Source organism: Condylura cristata, unplaced genomic scaffold (assembly GCF_000260355.1).
Source record: "Condylura cristata isolate star-nosed mole 26May11 unplaced genomic scaffold, ConCri1.0 scaffold00016, whole genome shotgun sequence".
In the NCBI taxonomy this organism is placed as follows: domain Eukaryota; kingdom Metazoa; phylum Chordata; class Mammalia; order Eulipotyphla; family Talpidae; genus Condylura; species Condylura cristata.
The window spans coordinates 4,988,106-5,012,085 of NW_004567117.1; the positions used below are offsets into that span (position 1 = coordinate 4,988,106).

At 43.2% G+C, this 23,980-nt stretch overlaps 1 protein-coding gene across 5 annotated transcripts in view; it reads right to left on the reverse strand.

The window, feature by feature from the left end:
• Positions 1-1,669: 1,669 nt before the first annotated feature.
• PTPRM (protein tyrosine phosphatase, receptor type, M) overlaps positions 1,670-23,980 on the reverse strand; it is a 558,641-nt gene continuing 536,330 nt past the window's right edge. For 3 of the 5 annotated variants that reach the window (XM_012725901.1, XM_012725900.1, XM_012725902.1), the window contains 4 exons: positions 20,358-20,483; positions 18,375-18,538; positions 12,514-12,649; positions 1,670-2,475 (listed from right to left, as the gene is read on the reverse strand). In XM_012725901.1, the coding sequence (XP_012581355.1) occupies positions 2,422-2,475; positions 12,514-12,649; positions 18,375-18,538; positions 20,358-20,483 (480 nt within the window). In that variant the 3' untranslated portion in view covers positions 1,670-2,421. The remainder of the gene's footprint in view (positions 2,476-12,513; positions 12,650-18,374; positions 18,539-20,357; positions 20,484-23,980) is intronic. The other 2 variants (XM_004683746.2, XM_004683747.2) reach the window with 1 other exon arrangement.

Here is a 23,980-nt window from a genome sequence, read left to right on the forward strand (position 1 = left end):
ACCTCCGGGGCAGGCGGGGATCGAACTCATGCGAAGTGGCTTTAGCTTCTCAGTGCTGCGCTTTAACCCGCTGCACCACCAGGGAGGGCCAGAGAGATGGGTTTGTGTGTGTGTGTGTGTGTGTGTTTTTTTGATGAGAGAATTATATATAATGTATATAAAGGGTCTAGTATAACTAGTATACTATTAATAATTAAAAAAACTAATATAACAGTTTATTTTTACATCATTTTGTGCCTTTTTCCATCTCAGTTGTAATCCCTTTGGGCTTCCCATCACCAAATCACCCATGTGGAAATGGGCTACTTTTTAATTTTTTTAAATGAAGAATGCTTTGACCAAGGAATGGGTTGTTTGCTTAGACTTACAAATCTCTGGTTACTTCAGCACTATGCAAACATGACTTAATCTCACCCAGGCTAAGGGTATGAAGCCCAGAGTCATGGCTGTGTGGAGAACAGAGTGTACCTCACTTCTTACTATAGTCCAGCTGGCACACATTGGGTGCAGCTTTCCAGATGTGTTCATCTCTTCCTGTATCCTGGAGAAATCATTTTGAAGCTATGTATGAATAGGAGTTTTTAATTTTTCAGGGGCTTATCAAAGAGAACTGGGTAGGCATGGTAGGAGGCCATTGTGGGGAGGAGCCTGAGCCAGCTCCTGAGCATGTAGGAAGCTTCACTCTTTGGGGAGTGCTGGGGCATTTCTACCAGTCACAACAGTACGGACTGCATGCTCAGAGAACCGCAAAGCGGTGCAGCCCTAAGATGCACATTCAACTTCCGTTCCCTTGATGGACAACTACTCTTATCCTAGGCCAACAAGATCCCCAGAGTCAGCAGGAATACCATTCTCGAGCCTTCCCACTTCCCGGAGTGGGTGATGGGTCCCATCCTCCCAGCTCAGCAGAAGTGGCCTTTCACTTTGTGCTGCCTTCCCACACCTGTCCTGAACAGCTGGGGTGAATTAGAAGTTACTTAATCTCTGCTCATCTGAGTCTCTCTGGCTGTAAGATGGCCTGGATCATACCAGCGATCTGCTGCCACTTGGGAAGCTCTCTGCAGTTTCTGGCACAGAATTGGTGTTTGACAAAGGTTCATCCTCCTCTCCTACTGGCAACCATCCAGCACAGCCTGGAAATCTGCTTAAACTGGTAGGTCCATTGCATACCTCTTGCTCCTGCAGAAGAAAGACAGACAGCCCTGCAGGAGCATGAGGCCACTGGCCTGTGCACCATTCCCTCTGGTGAGAGTCATAAAGAGCTTTTTGTGTCATGCTTAAATGTCCTCTCGTCCTATAATATTTAAAAGTGTTCTCTCAGCAAATTTCAGGTTCACATGAGGCCTGAAGAAGATAGATTTTATGCCTCATTGGCTGAGGTGAAACAGAAAGGAGCAGTTTCTCCTGGTCAGAAAATCCTGCCATTGAGCCTCTCGACAAGTCTGTCGAGACATCACTCCCCGACTCCCCTCAGCACCAGGAGAGGCACCCATGATGGGTTGTGGGTTCTCACTGACAATTCTTTCAAAAATCCCAACTCTACCTGTACCAGGCAAACAGAACCCAGGTGTCATCTCTCTGCCATTGGCCTGGGGTGACTGGAGCTGCCTTCATCACCTGGGCCTTGGGACACTAGGAATACACACAGCTGGTCATGGGTCTTTATTTATTGAGTAGAGAATTCACACAAGGTACATCATACAGTACATCATTTCCAGGGTTTAGTAAAAATGATTGTCACTCACTGTGCTTCACAAAAATTTCTTTTAATGAATAAATAATTTGATGAAATCAAAAATATTTACAATATAGACAAATGGAAAAGCTTTGGATCTGTGAATTGAATCATCAGGCTTTGCATTTGTGAACTGAATTCCTCCCAAGCTTTTCCCTTGGAAACAATACAAATCTGATAGAAACAAGAACTCATACAACATATCTTTGTTCATTATATGTTTATCTGTTAGTCTTGGAAAGCTACATAAGCTTATATTACGCAACATGTTAAAGTACAAATATTAACTAAAATAATATATTATCATAATGCCAGGTAGCATTCTCCACAGAACAAAAATGTACACTCAGCTTTAACAATAACAAAGGTTCACGGGCCACAAAATAATACCCCAAAGGTACAAATTCCTTCATAAGAATATAGTTGTGCTCTTCAGTTACCAGATGTCTATGCTGCTCTAACAAGCCAGTGCCGGGAGTATTGACGACTGTCTGCTGTGTTTCGTCGGGCTGCAGCATTACTGGGAATTGGGCAGTGCAAGCAGTTTTATAAACACGTTTTTGGGCTCTTAAAAAGAGCCAATTATGCAAAGCAAAATAAGCATATTGAGAAATCTTCATCTCATCTACACAAATACCGCAGAACATCTTGGCTTTGTGGGATGAAAGGGTTTGTTTGCCGAGCTATCAGCCAGAGTTCAAGTACTCCAGGGCCACCTCATAGCAGAACTTGTATTGATCCTGGAAAACAGAAGGCACAAAATCTCAGCTCTGTGGTAGCGAAATGCTGTTTCTATTAAAGAAATTATGCCGGATGAAGGTTTTAACTGGAAGAAATCAAATTGATAACGATTTGAATCAGAAACGAACCAGAATATCATGGTTTGCAAGCACAAACACATTGATGGTAGATGTTCCTCACAAGACCTGGTAAAAGATAATTTTATAAAATTGGAATAACACTGTCTGTAACATTATAAGCTTTGGGTATGCAACATAAAAATCAACATGTGTTCATACTACATTAGGTTCACCACTAAAAGTCCAATTTTATCTTTCACTATACAGCTGACCCCTTCTAGCTAGTGAACTCCCCTGGCTCGTTCCTCTTTCCCTCTGCTAATCACTCTTTGGTGTTATAGTCTAAAACTTTATGTATGCATGCTTCATTTAGTCTATTTGTTTTATTTTTTTGTCCTTCATATACTACATATGAGTGAAATCATGCAGCTTTTTTTTTTCTCTTTCTGACTTATTCCATAGAGCATAACACGCATAGGTATTTTAATATTTATGTGCATTAGAATCTTGGGAAAATTCTAGACAACTGGACCACATGTTTATGTGTTTCTGTACACAGATGTTTACCTGAATATCAACATCCTGAGAAGAAAGCATAGGAAAATCAAGAGGCAGGAGGAAAGAAGAACAGGGCTGGAGACATCGCTGCAGCTCAAAGATCCAGCTTTTTCTTTGATTTTCAGTGAGCAGGACTTCCTCCAATTTATGAGAACTTATTAATTACCTCATAAGTACCAAGCACTTTGACTACTCCTGTCTGAGTAGGCCCTTTTCAAAAAAGGGAGATGAATTGGTAACCCAGTGACAAACGCAAGAGGGCAGAGCTGAGTGGGGCCCACTGTACCCCAATGTGGGTACAGTGGAGGTGAGAGAAGAACTTTTTTGGGAAGATCTAGAAAGAGGTAGCATGCAGGAGAGAACAAACACATGGACTGGGGGTGAGTGGTTCTGTGCCCAGGAAAGAACCGGCTTCTGCCTGCTGTCTTGGCATAAGTAATCTCCCTCAATCTCAAAAGTGTTCCAGTTTGAATGACAGGTTAAAATAGGAATTCCATATAAAGGTGACATGAGGAGAGGCGTAGAGGGAAAATGTCTGGTACCCTTTGGAAACTACAGGCCAGTTCTTAACCTGCCAGTCAATTAGTTTTTCTTAAGCACAGCTTTCTCAGATCATGAGCCTTGGCCTGAGGTAGCTCCATGTGAGGTGCTGACCTGGCTGGGGAAGAAGGGGTGATCTCAGCTCCTATATGTATGTGGCGGAAGCTTATCTGGGTGTGGCCTCTGAGCCAGAGGGGTAAGGGGCCTGAGGCTGCCTTCACCTGCCACCTTCCAGGAGCCCAATGCCTGGGGCTGAAGCTCTCAGCAAAGGTAAGTCACTCTACTCACCTCAGGAAGTGAAAAGTTTTCACAAGGTGAGAGTTGCCACCCTGTGGTCACAACCAAGGAAATGGGTATTTTATTGAGCATCTTGCCAAATTAAATTTTATTAAAAATACTTATCTACGTTTTTGTAAGAGCTTCCTAATTATTGCAATTTCTTTATTCTCCCTGCATTTTGCTTTCTGAATGTCCCCCCAGTCCAACTTATTTATTTGAAGACAAAGGCCACAGTATATTCCTCTGTGGGGAATAAGCTGTCTCTAACACAGAACATGCCACAGCCGGGGAAGTTAACATACAGGTAATAAAAAAACATGGATTAATAGCATTTGATTCAACCCCAATAATAATTTAAGAATAGAGACTGGAGATTTCAAGACACAGCCTCCATCTTTCAGGACCTTAAACTCTAGAGGTGAAGAACAAAAGGGAACACATCCTTTCAAGGTGCCACAAGATAAAAAGTCAATGGCAGTAACACCTACCAGGATGGCTAAGACAAAAGAAAGACAAGCAACAATGGTGAGGATGAGAGCAACATGAGAGAAACTGGAAGTGCCCATAGAGCCCTGTGAGAATGCAATATGGTGTAGTCACTGTGGGCAGGAGGTCCTGCTGTAATAGGGTGGACCCAGGAAAAGGGGAGGTTCCAGATTCCCTGCCCCACCCACATGGAGGGTGGAGATGAGCAGAGAAGAGAGGAATCTGAAGAGCAGTCTGAGGAAGGAAGCACCATGGAGAGCCAGAGAGATCTGAGGGAGGCACGTGTAACAGACATGTGAAGAAACCGTGCTTGTTTCTTTTTGGTCCTTTGACTGGTTGAAACAGATGTGGGTGAGAGGCCCATGGGGAGTTTCACTATGGCAGAGATTTTGCTCTTCCTCTCAGACTTCTCTGGCTATTTCTGACCCTCTTCTATGAGTCCCGGCCAAAAGGTGCTTTAGATTTATGGCGGGCTTTCAGGCCTTGCTTTGGGCCAATCCCTTTTGGGTGGACATTTTTTTTTTTTTTAAGATTTATTTATTTATGCATACAGAACTGGGATACAGGCCAGAGGTCCAGAGGTGCAGGGGTGGTAACAGGATTCACCAGAGACAGATTGGGAAGAGCAGACCAGGCAGATCGATGAGGGGATAGCTGAGGGGAGCAGCGGGCAAGACAGGAAAGACCTGCTGCACCATGTGGGTCACCTCTGGGACTGGGGATTAAACACACACTGAAGCCGCTGCAGCTAGCTTGCAGTGCTGCGTCCTAACCCGCTGTGCCACCAGGGAGGGCCTTGGATGGACTTTTACCCATGTTTGATTTAGAAACTATCTTCTTTGTCTTTTCTGCACTGCACACTGATTATATTAAAGTTCCTTTCCATTAAAGCTCTTATGTCTTGTCTTGATGCAGTAGATGGCAGAATCTATTTAGAACAGGCAGGTTTGGGGGCTCAGGGGTACCCCTCTCTCTCTGCCCCGTAACACTGCCATAGCAACCCCACTCCTCGGTACCCAAGCAGATACCAAAGAGGACCAACGATGTCTACACAGACACTGATTCATATTCTGGTATTTGTTATTTTAGGATCTGATACTTGAATATTGAGCAATTAAAAAAATAATTTGAAATTAAAAATTCTGATGTTGTCAAATCACAGAGCTGGCCATTTGGTTATGAAGTGCTGCATTCATTTTTGTTTTTGTGAATCACAGAGGCAAGTTTTTAAGAGAGCCAGGCCCTTATTCCATTTAGCACTGTACAAACATAACTGCAATTAATTTCAGTGTCTACTAAGAAGTAGCTCTTTAACACATGAAGGTACATCTAGTCGGGAAATGTGGCTGCTGGCCTCAGGCCTCACCGCCGGGGAGGACTCTGGAAGGGCTTAGAGGTTTGGCTGCCGAGGGCTGCTGAGCTGGGAGTCGCTGAGCCCTCTCGTCACAGACACGACTGTAATTTTCAAAATGAAGTCTTTCTTGCGCTTGTCTTATCCTTCCTAAGCAAGCTGCCAATCTCCATAAACTCTGTGATGACTGGTTTCTGAAGACCATAAATTGTCACGTCCCCTCCCCCAAGCACCTCAGGAAATGCCTGAAATCTTCCTACATAGGGAACTGATTACACTTGATCACCAGGTACAGGGCTGTCTTCTGTAGTTTCCTCTCTCATTCACGTGCTTTTGAACAATATAATTAAGCCACATGAGCTAGCCCTGTGCTTCAGGGTAAAAGAACTAAGGCAGAAAACTTGGTCCTGGGTTCTTTCCAGTTGGGGAGCATTTAGCAGATATCAGGCCTGAAGAAAGGAAGTACACCTTGTGCAGGGCCCCAAGCAGGGTGACTGGAATGAACCCCATTCATTCCAGACCCTACCCCTGACTCCCATGAAGGGAAAGAAAGGGAACTCTGACGGGCAAAAACAAATAAGGCGGTGCCTGGCCCCGGGTGCTCCGAGGGCATCATGAGGCCGGCAGGGGACTCGGGGGCCCCCTGCCCCCAATGCTCCAGCAATGCCTTTGTCAGCAATGCTGCCTGTGTCTGAGGAACTGGGGCCTCTACAGTCTGGGTCCTTCAAACACCAAACGTCACCTCCTAAGAAGATTCAAAGGGAAAAACCTGCACGTCTCACCTGAGGCGAACCTTCTCTGCCTGGTGCACCCGCTTTTTGAATCTGAGACAGGTTGCACAGTTTCGACTTGACCCTGTGCTGACAGAGCCTTCCATCTGGAAAAATCCCTCTGACCAATGTCCCTGGCAGGAGGATGAAGTGGTCCCCAGGAGGCAATGACCGTGGGTGGGATGGTCGGTTCATTGTTGCCAGTGAGTCACGCTGGGTGACCAGTGACTGTGACGAGGCAGCCTCTTGAGAAGAAGCTGCGAGTCTGAATAGACTGAACAGAACACGGCTTTCATCTACATCTTTAAAGATGCAGGAGGAAAGCTTAAGGCCTCAGGCACAGTCTGTGCTTGATTCCCAAATCAGACCCTGAGCATGTGGCCACAGTCTGCCCCAGGTTCCCAGAGCAGCCTCAGGCAGCTCAGGGTGGACACGGGTCTGGCTGCGGAGGAGACATGTTTAGCAACTCAGCAAACATTTGCTGGCACCCTCGCTCTGCTGGCGTGGGGGGCCCTGCTTCAAGGAGACCTGAGGGAGGGCTGGGCATGGAGGCCTGGGCATGGAGGCCTGGGCATGAAGGGATTCTTCCTTAGGAGTGCAGGATTGCAGTGGCTGCCCCTCCAGGGCCATGAACCTCTGGAGGCCACGTGGCAGGGTCAGGCCCAAGGCTGGTGGAGAAGCCACCTAACATCCCCAGGAAGGGGCCACAGATTGGGAAAGAGATTATTTTAGGGATCTCAGTGCAACTTTCCCATGCCTCAATACACACACACTCCTATACTTATACACACACACTCCTCCACCTCCACACAAACTCACACTCAGCCTCCCCACCAACATACACCCCCCCAGACTCCCAGGGACACCCCCCCCCACACCCTTCACCTCCATACCCACCTACTCATCCACTCACCCACATCCACACTCAGACACACAGCCACACACGACAGACCCACACTGTACAGACACATCCACACACTCACATCTCTGGACACACATTCATCCACTCACACACCACATCCACACACCCACTCCCACATTCACACATATAATTACATGCACCCACACCAGAGTTATATGTTAACATTGTAATGACCTGACAAATTGAGAGATGGGAACAAGTGAGAGAGAATGTCTAAAGTCATCAATTAAAAAAAGCAACCACTTTTTGACAAGATACTGATAAACAGACATGGGGAAGGCAAGGACAGATTAAAACCTGGGGGGGCTGTGAGGCCCCATCTAAATTAAAATTAACAGGCAGTCTTGATAATGTACCTCTGAAAAGTGGTATAAATTAATGTTAGATGCTTAGAGACTCCATGTATATGGCCCTGAAGCCTTCTCTAGGTTTGGTGAGAACTGACAGGGACTTCTGCTTTGTGAAGAAGGAGTCCTCCCCTCTGCAGACTGATTCTCTGCAAACTAATGATTTCCAGGTCTTATCAGAAGTTCGGATCCCTCCCCCTTTTTACTGCCGATGGAGTTATATGTTTATACTCCACTCTGGTAGAAGTTAGCACCTCTGAAATCCAACCTGGATAGAACAGCACTTCCATCCATATATACACCCCATGTATACACTCTCACACCTACACACACACACACACCAGCATCTATACCCCAACACCCACACCTATACCCCAACACCCACACACACGTAACGCTGCCACACACTGTCATTCGTTCGTTTCCCACAGTTAACAGGCAGTGCTCTAGAGGGGGGTTTATCCACATAATCTGTGCACAACAGTAGGCTGTGGCCTTCTCACAGGGAGGGAGAGCTGCAGGCCCCTTACCATGTGCCACTTTATCGGGTACACACAATATGGCAGACTTGGTGGGTCAAGTCAGGGGCCAGTTCTAAATTACAGGAGGGGCAAGAGTGGCAGAGGGCTGGACTCAAGCAGGCAGGGTAGAGGAGGTGTCAGGTCGGGCTTAGACAAGCCCAGCAGCTGGTGTTCCAGGGAAGGAACTGTTGAGCAGTGTTTCTCCCCTGCAGCTCCCCCAGGTCCCCCCTGCAGGCTCTGCTAAAACTGGTCTGGGCATTGGGATTTATGGAATTGTTCCAGGAGATTCTAATATGCATGGTGGGCTAAAACCCATTTCAGAGTAGATACTAAGTTTCTAAGATTCTGACATTAGAGCCACCTGGGACTCTAATGCCCCAGTCTTAACAGACTGCTAGAGCCAAAGTCTCAGCTCAGCTGGGTCAGGCTCTGGTGCAGGCCCAGGGAGTGGAAATTTTTAAAGCTCCCATGCAAAAAGGTCAATTCCATAGAAACAGAGAACAGGAAGATGTTGTCAGGAGTTAGGAGAGAGGGGGAGGAAATGGGTGATGATGGTCAAAAGGTATAAATATCCAGTTATAAGAAACAAATTCTGAGGGTGTCGTGCACAGCCTGCTGATGTAGCGAACAGCATCTGATGCAGGGAAGTTGCTGAGAGCAGACCCCAAACACGAATTAACTGCAGGAGCTGATGGGTGTGCTCATTATCCCAAGCCTGGTGACCACACTACAATGACATGTGCATCAAATCATCATGTTGGCTAGACTTTCCGCCACCTCCCAGGGGATACTTTTCTAGACAAGATCTGCCCTTTAAAGGCTGTTTCTCAGTTAAAACAGAGCCCTGGAAACTTCAAAAGCCAAGTGAGGAAGACAAAGGTGAGAAAGGAACTGTTTGTTCAAGCAGCCCATTTTCTCATAAAAGTAACAGCTTCAAAGGGGCTCAGAGGTAGGGGGACTCTGAATTTAACCAGGCAAATGGCCCTGAGGCCAGTTCTTTGATGGGGACTTAAGGCTGGTAGAAGAGATGGATAACTTAGAAGCTGGGTTGAAGAAAGGGTGAGGAAAACATCCAGCTGCCCCCACTGAATAAAAATCCCTAGTCTTGTGTTGTAAATTATTTTGCTTCCTGGCAGTCACGGGGACTTTTTCTCCAGGTTCTCTCCAAACTTAAAGATTTGAAGAAATAAATCTTTCAGGGCCTCTGGTTCTATTTCAAAATGGATGGATGAATTTCCACTTTCAGAAGCAATTTAGAAAAAGCAGAGCAAAAGGGAGAGAGGATGGATAGCCTGACTCTCTGGAAGTTCATGGCACCAAGGTGTGCAGGGTGGAAGAGGTCACGGAGAGAGCAGATCCACTGAGGCCGGTTTCCCTCTCCGACCCACCTGCTTTCCCGAGGCCTCAGAAGGGTGTCCCACCTCAGCGTGCACGCCATGAAAAAGCAGTCAGGAGGACTCAGTCCTCTGCTCTTTTCAGCTGCTGTTACATTTTGTGCTTAGGAGAAACGCAAGTCTCAGATGGCCTTTTATGCCCAATAAAACGGCACTGGATTTTATTACCCTGACCTAAATTAATCCCCTCAGCCAACATACACATGTATGGGTAGCAAACTAATAAATTGTATTTATAGGCAAAACCAACCAACCAACCCACCCACCCATCCACTCACCCACCCCAAGCACTTAATCACCTCAGGAAGCTTCAAATTTATTGAAAAGAGCACAGTGACATTTTTCTTTGGGTCATCAGATAACATCTTTGTCTTGCTAACAGTCTCTGTGACAAATTTATCAGATATTTCCCCCCTAAAACTGCACAACGTTCTGCATTTCTTAGTCTCTGACCTCTCCTAAGACTGATAACTGAGTCTCAGAGGTTTGGGCACCCAGTGGTTCTATTTTTTTCCATCAGAATTTAACACAGACATGACATAGTTAGTTGACTAGTGGCCTGGGACCAGAGCTCCCTCTGGTCCAACCATCTAGATCTTCATTTCAGGAAGAATCACTCCTATATCCTAGTTTGCACCTTGGGCTAGAAAGAGTCACATTGTTTCTTCCCATCAAAATTTGTGTCACCAGCCTCTGCCAGCTGTGACTAAGTACAAAGCTATCCCTGAATCAGGGAGGTTAAACACTACATTATGTCACAATTGGGATATATATATTTTTAAAGATTTATTTATTTATTTATTTATTTATTTATTTATTTATTTATTTATTTATTTATGCATACAGAACTGGGGTACAGGCCAGAGGTGTGGTGTGTGAGAGGATTCACAAGAGACAGAGTGGGGAGCAGAACAGGCAGATCGACGAAGTACACTGCTGAGGGGAGCAGCGGGCGGGCCAGGAGAGGTCTGCCACGCCATGTGGTCACCTCCGGGGCAGGCGGGAATCGAACTCATGCCGAAGCGGCTTTAGATTCTCAGTGCTGTGCTTTAACCCGCTGCGCCACCAGGGAGGGCCGCAGTGCTGTGTTTTAACCTGTTGCGCCATGAGGAAGGGCCCATTGGGATATTTTAATTTATGTCATTCCTTCCACCCTCTCTGCTAGACTTCTTATCAAACGCAGGCCACCTCTGACTGTCTGACTAGCTCTTTCTCAATGGCTCAATTCCCTATGGTAAATTCCCTGTAAAACTCACGGCTCCAGGGAGTGACACCTCTCAGCCTCTGGAGCGGCCGGCTCTGGTGAAACCTACCCTCGCAGACACCTGAACTGACTTGCTGCCTGCCCACCTGAAATCTGACTCTGAAGGGCACTAGCAGCAGAGCTTGCCAAATGAAAATGCTGGCGACCCCTCTGCTGCTTCCTTCCTCCGCTGGGCTCCTCCTCTTCTGAAGCTCCTCACTGGCTGCCTCAGAGGGCTGCTGGTGTGTGACACCCTCCAGACACCTGCACTACCAATGGCCTCCTGAAGTTTGTAATACTTATCACATGGGGTGGCCTCAATGCATCCACACCAACCCAGTGCACACAACTCAGGCTCAAGAGAGCTCAGTGACTCATCCAAGGAAGCTTAAACCACCAAGTTAATTTTTCTGAAGTCACTTGTAGAAGTAGCACCGAGGAGCCTAAAATTGGGGGATTTAGGAGCTATCTCTGGGGGAAGGGAAGAGAGGGCAGCAATTCAGGGGTCCAAGTCCTTTTATCAGAATTCAATGTGATAACTGAGGGTGTTTTTCAGTCTGTATCTTGCCACACAGGTCCTTCTGTACCAAATTCCTCAGCAAGTCAGAGCCTCTGATCAGCGGAAACAGGAGACACGTTTAGGGAAAGCAGGACTGAGCTGAGTGGGATTTGGATATGTCCTGGTGTAGGCGGCATCGTTACTGTGAGCCCCCAACCCGGCACTGTGAGGATGATGAGGCCGTGGCCTCAACCCTAGCTTCCATCTCGTCTCTCTTCAGTCCCTTTGGTATATCTCAAATTTTAACCCCGCTCTTGCAGGGCAGTGAACCAGGGACAGGAGGCTTTCCAAACTTGTCAGCCTCAGCCATTTCTTCATTCCTTATCTTCCCCCAGGCCATTCTCTCCACCTTGGGATTAATCCCACTGCTTCCTTCAGATCTTTCCTCCCCTTACTGAGAAATACAAAAACCTCATCTAAAAGCTTCCTCCTTGAAGCTATTCTACTATGCTTGAGTCACAGTAGTTGGCATTTCAACAGCTCCATACAAAAAAGAGATTTTATGAAATGCTCTAAGAAAATAATTGCACCAAGTCCTTTGTTTCTCAACTCCTTTAATCCTTTTCTCAGAGATGGCCACCATAATTAAATGCAATATTCTGGATGTCAAACTAAAAATTCACAGCTTTGATAAATATTAGGTGATTAAGCTATTTATAAAATATATAATTTGAAAAGCTGGCATTTCATGTGCTATGATTATTTCTTCTCTGGGAAGACTAAGTGCTTAGCCACGTGAAAGGCACTGCCAGGAATGGAAATTAATAAGGATGTTCACTTGTGAGTTTCAACTATTTCCATATTTCCAATGAGACCAAGTTTTCTCGTGACAAAGCAAAGTAAAAGAGGAAGAGGGAGAAAAACCCTCATAAGCAAAACGATTAGATTATGTTTTTGAAAATGAGTCTTTTCCTCTGTGAATCAGTGTTATTGTGAGTCTGGGAAACGGTGGAAGCTTACACCAATCGGGAAAATGCCCCACTTAGCAGGGTAGAGGGAGGGGCCTACCAGGAGGTCCACCATGTTGGGCTTGTTGTTCCTCAGCGTCTTCACAGCGTGGAAGACGTCGACTGTCCTCTGGTGCCGGAGCATCTCGCAGACAATGCTGATGGCGCAGAACGTCCCACTGCGGCCACCCCCATTCCTGTCAGAAGATAAATAAGATGTTTGGATTTTATTTAGCCTGACATCTTCATGCTCACATCTGAGGAGAGCCTGTGGAGGTCACTGAGGCTGGGACAGTCCACCTAGGGCCGATTCTTATTAAAGCAAATGTAGTCAACAGACCTCAGGGCTGGGCTCCAGGATCATCTGACTAGTGGCTGCAAGTCCTGCCTCCTTCTCCAGCTCTTCTTGTGTCCTAGATTCTGTTATCTGAGACAACCCTCCCTGCTTTTTAAAGAAAGGGCCCATCTTGGAGACTGTTCAATGAACAAGCAACACATCTGGTATCTGCCAAGGAAAACTGGTGACAAGTGTAGGTTATGGACCAGATGCATTTGGTGTAAAAAAATTTACTAAGAATTTCAGTGTTTAGCTCTAGAACATACACATTCTTTTATTTATTTAATATATATTTAAAATCATTCTTCCTTCCAGTACAATGCATGCCTTTTCCTCTCAGATGTAGTCCCCATAAAAATCCCACAAGTTCACCTGTGCACCATCACCATAATCCCTTGTGCTCTTCCCTCCCCTGGTTTGATCCCTCTCCTCCCCCTGTCAGCAGAATGTCTCTGATTAAAAGTTACCTGTTAATTTTGTTTTTTAATTTATTACAATTATTTCCCCCCCAAATACCTTATTTGGTTCCCTTACATTTCCCTTGAAACCATCTGATATTTTTCTTTTCTTTCTGCTTATTTCACAGGGCATAATTCCTTCCAGCTCCATCCACCCTTGCTGTGAATAGTGTGAGTTTGGTGGCCTGAACATTCTTTTTAGATAAAACTTTTAATTTTGAATTAATCTTATTAATCTCGGATAGAAATGTTGTAAAAATTGTATGGGACGTTTCCTATCATAATCACCATCCCCTGATGTGAACGTTTAACACAATCAGAGTACATGGTTAAAACCAGAAATTTAACATTGGTACACTGCTATTAACGAGACCAGTCTAGATCACTCCTTGCAATTCGTCATGTCTCCTTAATGTCCTCCGATCTTAATGGGACCTTGGTCTTTTTTGACCACAGCAATTTTGAAGAGTATCGGTTTGTAATTTTGCACAATACGAAATGAAGAAAGTAGACGTAGAAAGAAGTGCCTGCCTAAAGTTTTCTGAAGTCATTAAAAATTACAACATGTAGAATGTCTTTTCATTTGGGATTTGTTTGATGCTGTCTCGTGATTGGAAATGAAGTTACATATTTTAGCCAGAAAACCAGAAAGGAGCTGCTGCATTCTTGAAGGGGTTCATGGTGTTGAACTGTACTTGCTGGTCAAGTCAACGCTGATCACTGGTTAAGAACAGTGAGTGACTGGCCAACTTTCTCCCTGTAGCTTTTATCTTTCTTGCTATAGTTAATGCATATCCTGGTAAAAACTTGGGGCTTATGCAAATAGAATTGCATCTCCTCAAAATTCTACCCACTAATTTTCCTATACATTGGAGGATCCTGTCTAATAGTGGTCACTGTGGTGCTGCCTAATTGGTTATTCTACTCTCTCTCTCCAATATAGAAGATTTTGCTCTTTTATTTATTTCTGTGAGTTTGAACTTATACCTATTAATTTTATTCTCCAAATAAAGTACAATAGCATCAATATTTATTTTGCTGTTGAAATTATCCTAGTTTTGGCCAGGAAATCCATCAGGCTGATTCAATGTCTTCTGACAAGCCCTGATTTTTTGAGCACTTCCCTACTTTTTGGAACTACAAAAGGTTCTACGCTGTATCTATGCTGTTGCAACAGCTCGGGAACCAACCATTTCTATAAGTAGTTAAGGCGCCTTTTTTTTTTTTTTTAAAGTTGTTAAACTTAACATTACCACACTTAAACATTGTGTTTTTTCATAATCAAATTTTTAGTCTTTATTCAAATTTCTCAGGTTGTCTCAGCCATTTTTTTAATTGCCTTTTCCATATCCATATCTAAGCAAAGTCCATATGTTGTATTGATTGACATGGCTTGCACATTTATTTTAAGCTTTACATTATTTCTCTCTCTTTTCTTGGCAATTTACTTGTTGAGAAATTAGATTCATTTTTCCTGGGGTAGTTCTTATTCATTTCATCTCTGTGTTATCACTTAACATGTTCTCTAACCCTCTAGTACTTGTAAATTGGTAACTAGCTCCAGGGTTTGGTGAGAATAATCAGAATTATCTCTTTAGACACATGGACTTTCATTAGGAGCCGGCACAAGATACCAGGTGTTTCCTGCTGTGTGATATGAAGACTGATAATTGTATTTGGATGTAAGCTTGATCACTCCATTGTTAGCTCCAAATCAGTTCTTTTAAATAAAGTATAATATACCTGCAGTTAAGTCCGCACATGGTAAGTATATATCCCAGTTATTTTTTTTTACAAGCATATACTCCCTAGACAATATACAGACCATTATCAGATCCTAGAGCTTCCTCATACTTCTTTGTCAAAACCATCAATACCCCAAAGATAATCTGCTTTTTACATCTAGTATCATACATATCTTTAATCTGTTTTTGAATTCTGTAAAGCTGGATTCATACAGCATATAACCTTTTTGAGTTTGGCTTCATTCAATAAACTTTTTGAGTTTTTTTCACTTAATACCCATCAATGTGAGGACTCTCCATGTGGTTCTATCAGTAGTTTATTCTTTTATTAGGAGAATTCCATTAAATGGATATGCTACTGTATAATTTATTTATCAGCAGCTACTAACTGTTTCCAGTTTTTGATATGAATAACCCCCCCATAAACCCACTGCTGGTGCATACATGAGTCATTTCTGCTGTGACAGCAAAACATCAGACTGCTTCTACTTAGTGTACTTAGTGGATGCTGTGAAACAGCTCCAGAATGGTTGTACCATATTTACGTCCTCCCCTCAGTGCACTGAAGTTTCAGTTGTTCCAAGCTTCACTAACACTTGGTATGGTCATTTGTGTCTTCTAGATACTAGCCCCTTTAGAGAGTAGGCAGTGGTAGCCTATCCTGGTTTTAATGTGAATTTCCTGAAAAGTAACAATGCCCAGTAAATTTCCCATGCTTACTGGTTACTTGGATATACGCATATATGTCTAGCATTTTCCTTCATAACTAGTGTTCTGGCTGTGGCTACCTCATGGTCATGCAGATTTTCTCCTAGAAACTCCTTTACTCTCCTTTTCACATGTTGGCTCATGATTCACTGGACATGATTTTTTTGTATGTAGTGTGAGCAGAGACCATGCACGAGGGCAGACTTTCTTTGCCTTTGATATGAATAAACCCAAAGTAGGTGCATTGCTGTGGGCTTGTGTTGCAGACGAGTGAACCAAGGTGTGGCCCTGTTCCATATTCTCTTTGGTTCATGAGCCTGTATTATTGCACTGACAGCACACTGCTTCCCCTCTCTGTTCCCACCCTCATCAGTGACCACCATTGTCTACATCCATTATTTTCATTAAAGCTAGTAAAATGGTGGTGTCTTAATTCTATCCATTTCTTTTGTTAGCTGGAAGATATGTGTAAAGAAATTCCTTTTTGCTTTAATTGAGTCCATGTGGTCAGGGAACCATTCATTCAATCAAAGCACTTGGAGGGGGTGTCTCAGCGAGGGATGCCCCACACACAGCCATTAGGTGGCGCTATGCCATGCTGAATATGATGGCATATTCATTTCCCTTATTTAAGAAGAGCAGAAAAACAGTCCTATATATTTTATTTATAATCGAAATAACAATAAAAATCTTCACCAGGAACAAATCTTAGGTCCACCCTGATGCCAAGAGATTCAGAGAAAAGAGATGTGAATGGGGGGGAGGGGGTGCTGGTGAAAGGTTCCCAAAGAGAAATTCGGGTTCTTCCATCAGCAGAAGGGGAAGAGGTACTGAGTGGGCAGGAGGCAGAACCACCAACGTCCACCACTGTCATGACAGTTAAAAGATGGCCTGATGTTTTAGGTAAGCATGTGGAGTGAGACTGGCACTGTTTAGTTCTAGGCCACAGCTGGGTTTTGGAAGGGTGCAGTGTTAGTTGTCAATAAGGTGCAGCTATTTTCTTCCCCTGAGGTCTGTCCTGGTGCCTCAATTTCCCCACTGTTACTTAGTCATTTGGATTATGGTGCTGGTCCTTGAAAGACCTAACGTGCATTACGCTCTCAGTTCCAGCTGCTGGAGATCTCCAGATGCAGCAGTAGATACTTGCAAATTATTTTTAGTATCTCAAAAATAACCTAACAGATAAAAAAACAAACACTAAAGTTTCAGTTTTCTTTGTCAGGATTGAATCATCTCATGCTGGTGACTCTGTGACCTTACTCAGAGCAGAGGTTACGTCTGGATTTAGAGCTATAATAATGGGGAAGTGAACTTTAAATCAATTCTTGTTGGCGTTTTCTTGGTAAAGGTGTTTTTAATAAACTGGGATCATAAGATGGAAGAGGAGGATAGTGAGGGGGGAAGGGTTAACAAGAGCGTTTCAGAAGATGAAGGACTGAGACCTCGGACAAGCGTGAGCAGGTTCCTGAGACTCTTGCCAAGGAAATATCAGCTTCCCGCAGGATGAGACCCTGCAGGATTTACTTTGGGGAGAGTTAGTGCAGAGTCCTGGTATGCCAAGGAGGCTTCCCGGGACCTTGGGTGGAGGAGGCATTTTGTGAGAAGAGGCTCAGAGTAGAGGGTAGCCAGGACCTTAACCAAATTTCCATTTTAATGAGACTTGTTCTGGCAGAGAGAAAAGCTACTTCCCTTTCAATTTGGGAGAGACCCCACTGTGTGCTTCTAGTGACAGACACTCCACTGACAGAAGACATAAGCTTATATGTGATGTTTGCACAAATGCTCTCAACATCTTCCTTAACTGCCATGACTCTCTTAATTGCCTGTTCCATTAAGCCAATTCCAGCTGGCTGATTAGCTACATATCATCACCAATGAGAACAGGCAGGTGAAAGTGCTTTGAACAGTGTGGAAGTCTCTACCTAGGGGCTCTCAACCTTGGCTGCACAATGAAGTGGTCTAGAAGTTTAAAAAAGGCACTGATGTTTGGGTAGCAGCCACCAGAGATCTTAATTTTATGGGTTTGGGTGTGGCTTGGACATGATTTTGTTGGCCCCAAAGTCACCCAAATGACTCTTAATGCACAGCCACGGTTGGGGACTGCAGCTTGTGGCAGATTTCCTCCCTTTTGGATAGCTTCTATACCTGCTGGCCTGGACTCTGGATCCAGACGCTGGTTCAAACCAAATGTTAGAAAAAAAAAAATCTCCTAAAACCACATACACTGACACAAAAGAGACAATCCTTTTGAAACTGCTGGACATAATTTTCAATAGAATCACCTATTACTGTGATGGTAAACCAGCTTAAAGAGAGAGCTCTGATTTGTAGCATTTGCTGACGTCTGTGAGGTGAATTCTCCCTTCAAACTACAAAGTGTAGTAATCAGCTTAAAAATTCCAGAGAACCTAACATATAACTCTCAGAGCTCACTGAATCCCCCCAGCTATTTTGGGGGGAGGTGAGAGGGCCTACCCACAGGGTCAGCACTTACTTTTAAGGCAGTGACACCCATCTGAATGCCAACTATGTGTTCCTTGTTTTCTACAAAGCAAAGCAAGTCAATCCCTCCATGAACAGACCAACCTGTCCTCTCGCCCAAACCTGCTTCCTTCTCCGTGAAGAGTGAAACATGAGAGAACTGGTTGCTCTGAGACCAGAGCTCGGTACTTACAAGCAGTGCACAACTGTGCGGCCTTCACCACCATTGTATTCCTCCTGCCACTTGTCCACTTGGCGAATGAGCTTCAAGAAGGAGCGCTTGGACACAGGAGTGTCCCTGTACATTGGCCAGCCCAGGAACTGGAATTGCTGCACCATCCGATATCCATCTTGGGGCTATCGAGAATCAGAGATCAATCAAGGTGTGGAAAGAAAATAGGCGTTATTTCCTTTATGGAGTTCAGTGGGTTAGTTCTAGCTGCTTGGTCTTTTCAACACAGCAGGACATTCCTAAGGGAGAGGCCTGCCTACAGATAATGAAGGAAGGCTCTACAGGCCGAAGAGTTATGATATTTAATCTTGAGCTGGTATAAAAAAAACAGGTGTTTTAAATGGCAGGTTAGACAAACATAAGTGGAGCAGAATGTTCATAAGTTCACAAAAGCCAAATGAACACAGACACACAACATGAACACCACCCACATCATACAATAAGCACTAAATTGGCTTTACTTTAATTACAGGTAAATTAAAAAAATAAATTATAATCTGGAGATATCTGTGAACTCAGGGTGATAGGCATTACTCTGTTTCTATGGAGTATGAGAGGCCTTTGTTTATTGGTGGGACTCTTGTTAAGATAGCAATACTTAACCTTCTGTCAAATTAATTGGAATAGCAGGATTTAATAAAGTGCTGGAAGTTTAAATCTCACTATGGCCAAGCCACTGAGACTGACTTCCATGACATTCGACATAGGGAACGCCATACTCGCTGGCATCTTTCTGTATGGGTCCTCCTCCCTTATCTACCTTCCCCTTGCCCTCACCTTGCCTTTGACCAGATCTCTTGCTGATGGAGCCCCCAGCTCAGTCTGTGGGTGCTTTTCTCCATCTGGCACTTCATGACTTCATTCCATTACACAACTTTAAACAGTCCAGTAAGTCAGCTCTTTCTCCCTTCCAGTTCAGATCTCTCTACTGCATTTCACCCTCATGCACTGAAAGCCTACTCTTTTCTACTTGGGGGTCTAGGTGTCACCTCAAGCCTAGTGTGTTTCAGACTGGACTCCTGATCCTTTCTTCACTTGCTTCCCTCCCTCCCAAACAGTCCGGTCACAGCCTTTTCTAACGTAATGTAAATTCTATCAGTCTAGTTCTCCAGACTGAAACCTGGAGCGCCTTCTCTGGACTCTCTGGATGCAGCTTATCAGCAGTCTGACTGGCTCTGCTGTCAGAATATATCACCCCTCACTACCTCCAACTGCCATGACGCTTGTCCTGTGTTGCCATTTCTTACCTGACCTCCTGAAGGGTCCCTCTTACAGTCTGTTTTCAACACAGGAGGTTGAATGCTCATTTTAAAAGGTAACTTATATCATGTAATTCTATTTACAAAGGCTCTTTTTTTTTCCGCCATAGCAAAAGCCCAAATCTTAGTCGTGGTTGGCAAGGCCTTACATGGCCTCTGTCCCCCACTTCAGCCCATGGCCCCCTCCATCTTGGCTACTTTGCCTCTAACTGAACTACTCCACAAGCTACTCCCACCTTGGCTCACTGTGCTCCAGCCACATCAGGTGGATGCAGCCAGGCCCCACCTCAGGGTCATTACTTTGGCCTGATAAGGCTGTTTCCAGAGAGCCGTGGGCCGCGCCCCCTTTTCCTCAGGTCTTTGCTCACCTGACACAGCTATTTAAGACAGACTCAATTTCTCTCTTATTCATTGGTATTTTGTATCTCTTCAGTTTTTTTTTCTATAGCATTTATGATTTTCTAATACACTGTGTCTATTATATTTGTTCCAACCATTATTTTTCGTTTGTCTTCTGTCATTAGAATGTTAGCTCCATTAGTTTAGGGAGCTTGATCTTGTTCACTGGTGGATTCCAAACTCCTAGAACAGTGGCTTGACAGAGAATGGGTTCATAAGCAATGAAAATGAAAACAATGAAACCAAAAGATAAACTGTTGGTGCATTATAAATCAAATTTTCTTACTCTGGCTGCATTATAAATCCGGAATATCCTGCTGATAATGTCTTCTTCTAAATCAGCCGAAACAAATTCCACTTGAATGGGGCCATGTCTGTGTACTCCATTCTCTGGCCAGTACTGTGGACACAGCTGAATTGAAATATAGAACACAAGGTTAATTATACAAATAAATTTGTGCCTAACAGTTTGGATAAGGTCATTACTGACATTCAGTAATTCTCAATGCTCTATTGATGCATTTCATTTTCATTCCTTTCTCTCTTTTCCTTTTAGGATCTTTTTTGTTAACTGATTCCTCAACATCACCTGTCCTTCTTGTACTGATTTTATTTTTGTTTTTTTTTTGGGAAGTATTTATTTAAACTCTGGGCAATTCTGCCTTAAGGAGGTCATATCGATGCCATTCAATACTTCCCAGTGTAAGATTTTCTTTTTCCTTTTGCATGCTGAAGGAATTCTTAAAAGACCCTGGGGATGATGCCCTGAGCTAAGAGAGTTAGGATGCCAGGCATACTTGTTCATGGACAAATCTCAAACTCCCCCTCTGGGCTTACACTGTAACTTGTAATCACTTTTGGGACTAGGGCTTCTTTGTGACAAGAGACTGATAACAGAGTTGGGTTGCACTATCATGCCCTGATTCAAGCCCTGACTCCCTGGCCCTTCCCAGATCTAGAAAACCTGCTGTCCTAAGAGTAAATGTTTTGCAATTTTATCTAGAAGTGGCTTTAATTAAAGATTCAGTTTTCCTCCTAGCACCTCTAGGGTGGGTGACCCTGAGCAAGAATTTTTACATAAACAGGACACACAACTCATGGTGGGGTGTTCCTGGGTATGATGATCTATGAAAGGGGTACATTTGTTTGCCCCTAACCCACAGAAATACTAAACTTGGAAATAGGTCAGAAGAACCCCCAAGAACATGTCTCCTCATAAATCTTATCTGGAGCCCTGATGCCCTTGTAGACATTTGAAGTCTGAATGAAACTCGTGGGACTTGGCATAGAATGACATTTTTGGGGAATAGTATTTACTTATTTTTTATTTTATTTTTGCTTATAATGACATATCACATTTTTTCATTGTGCTTTTTTTTTTTGTTTGTTTCGGTGTTTATTTTCTGGATAGTAAAACAGTGCTAGGAAGTCGAATTTTGGCTCATTAGCTACTCAAATATTTTTGTCACAATTTTTGTACCAGTTTCTCCTCACCTCTCACCCCCAGTTTTTTACTACTATGAAGCATTTTTTTCTAACATCAATGTTAATTTTTGGACAACATATGATTTCTTCCCTCAGGTGTGGTCATGGTACCACCCAATTACCCATAGTGCTCCACCATAGTGCCATGAGCTCTTCTCCCCAGTTTTCACCCTCCTTCCTCCTTTCCCCCTCCTGTCTCAGCTTTCAAGGTTTGTTTTCGTCTGACACTTTGTTTGGTTTCTTTATATTCCACATACAAGTGAAACCATCTGGCATTTACCTTTCCCCCTTTGACTTATTTTTGCTTAACATAATCATTTCTAGCTCCATCCATGTTGCTGCAAATGGTATGAGTTTATCTTTTTTGATCATGGAGTAGTATTCCACTGTGTATATACCAGAGCTTCTTGATCTATTCATCCGTTTTGGGAAATTTGGATTGTTTCTATATCTTGGCTATATTGTAAGTAGAGCTGCAATAAACATAGTGTTGCAGGTTTTCTTTTGAATTAGTGCTTTTTTGTTCTTTGGGGACAAGCAACGAAATCCAGTCCTGGCAGTGAAGTAGCTGGATCACTAATCTATGACTAAGGAACACAAAATATACACTGAGACAAGGGCATGGCATTTAACTTTTCACCTGAGGGACAAGTATCTTGTGATGAGACAAGATGCAAATACTTCATTATTTTATAACTGGTTTCTACAGGGTCAACAGCAGATGAAAAACATGTTTCCTCATTTTAAAATGGCTTTACCCACTGGTTGAATTCCTCCCTCCCAAACTCCCTGCCTTTCTTTTTATGACTTTTATTTTCCAAAGGATCTAAAACCTCATTGGCCAAGAGTTGCAAAATTTGATTTATAAACAAGATTGCTAGATAGCTATCAATTTCAATGAAATGAAACTGCAATCTCTGCTGTTTCTCCTATTACTGGTCAGCCAGGGCTTGACCAGTTGAGGACAATTTAGATTTAGAAAGCAGTTTAGAATTTTGAGCAGCCTGCCAAAGAAGTTAAAGCTTTCTACTTTATGATCAAGACTAACAGGACAACTATGGGTGCTTTTCATGTTAGTTAAATCTATAATATTTTAGACATTACATTTATTTATTTTTAAATAATGCTTCCATAACATTTTTCTTTCCTTACCAACATTTCCTGGTAACAAATTATAAAACTCCCTTGTCAAAAAACTGCTTTGTGAAAATCACATGCTAGTGTTTAGTGTTTTTTTTTTTTTATACCCAAGTGTTAAATTTTACCTGCTGTTAAAATTAATAGGCACTACAATGGGATGCCTAGATGATAATAAAAGCCCTAACATGCACATTTGAACTGTTCTGTCCATTTTTCTCCTAACCGAGCTAACTTGGCTTTCTGCTTGCTATGTAGGTTCAAGACCTGATCTAAAGCTTGCCACTTACATCAGAGAAATATGAGTGGCCTGGCCAGCACTTGGCTCTCGGCATGCTGCATTCTGCAGTCTACCCAAGTAAGCCATGTAGAAAATGGCTTAAATGGTGCATAACACATCCATGAACTGGACCTATAAATACTTAAAATAGTTGAGAGCTGTTCTTGTATAAATGCAAAGCCTTTAAGTTTAGTGCTCTCCCAAAGACTGAATCCCAGAAGCCTCCTTTCTTTCACTCTGAAAATCAGCTGTTTGCAAATGGAATTGGAATCTCTGTCTCTCCTACTGATCAGCCAAGCTTAGTCTGAAACCAGACTGTTTGGGTTTATAATGCAGCTTTAGCATTTGAACATCGTTGCTCACAAAGAACATCCCCAAATCAATGACCTCTGGTTCACTAATCAGAACAAAAACATTTATCACTGCATGTCAGGATACACATTTAGAAATAAAAACTGATTCTAAAGACAGAACACACTCCTTAACCTATACTGTCTATGACTAAGTATGACTATACTGTGACTATGACTAATTCACTTCTGAATTAGTGAAATTTAACCAGCGGCTTCATAAGTATAAAAATCAGGATCTATGGTTCTATTTCAAATCTGCTGTTGAAGCTCCCTGAACTCTGATGTCTGCTTGTCTTTATAAATGGCTACAATCTATACTCTAGAAAAAAATCAATGGGGAGGGCTTCTAAAATATTTAAGCTCTTAAGAAAAAAAAAAAAGAAAAGAAAAGGACTTGATGAAAACAAGGAATATCATTACTATTTCATTAACTAGCTTTCAGGCTAGAACCTTAATAATATAATGTAGTACTGCAAAAGTAATTAAGAACATTATGGAAATGAAGTGAATGTCCATGGGATTTATGGCAGGATGATTTTGGGAGAAAAATTTTTGTCCAGTTTGGTTGCTAATGTTTCAGACCTCTTTTCTTTCTAAATAAATTGTCTCTACTAGAAAAGTAATTCAGTTCCAGAAAAGTTTGCTTTTAAAACA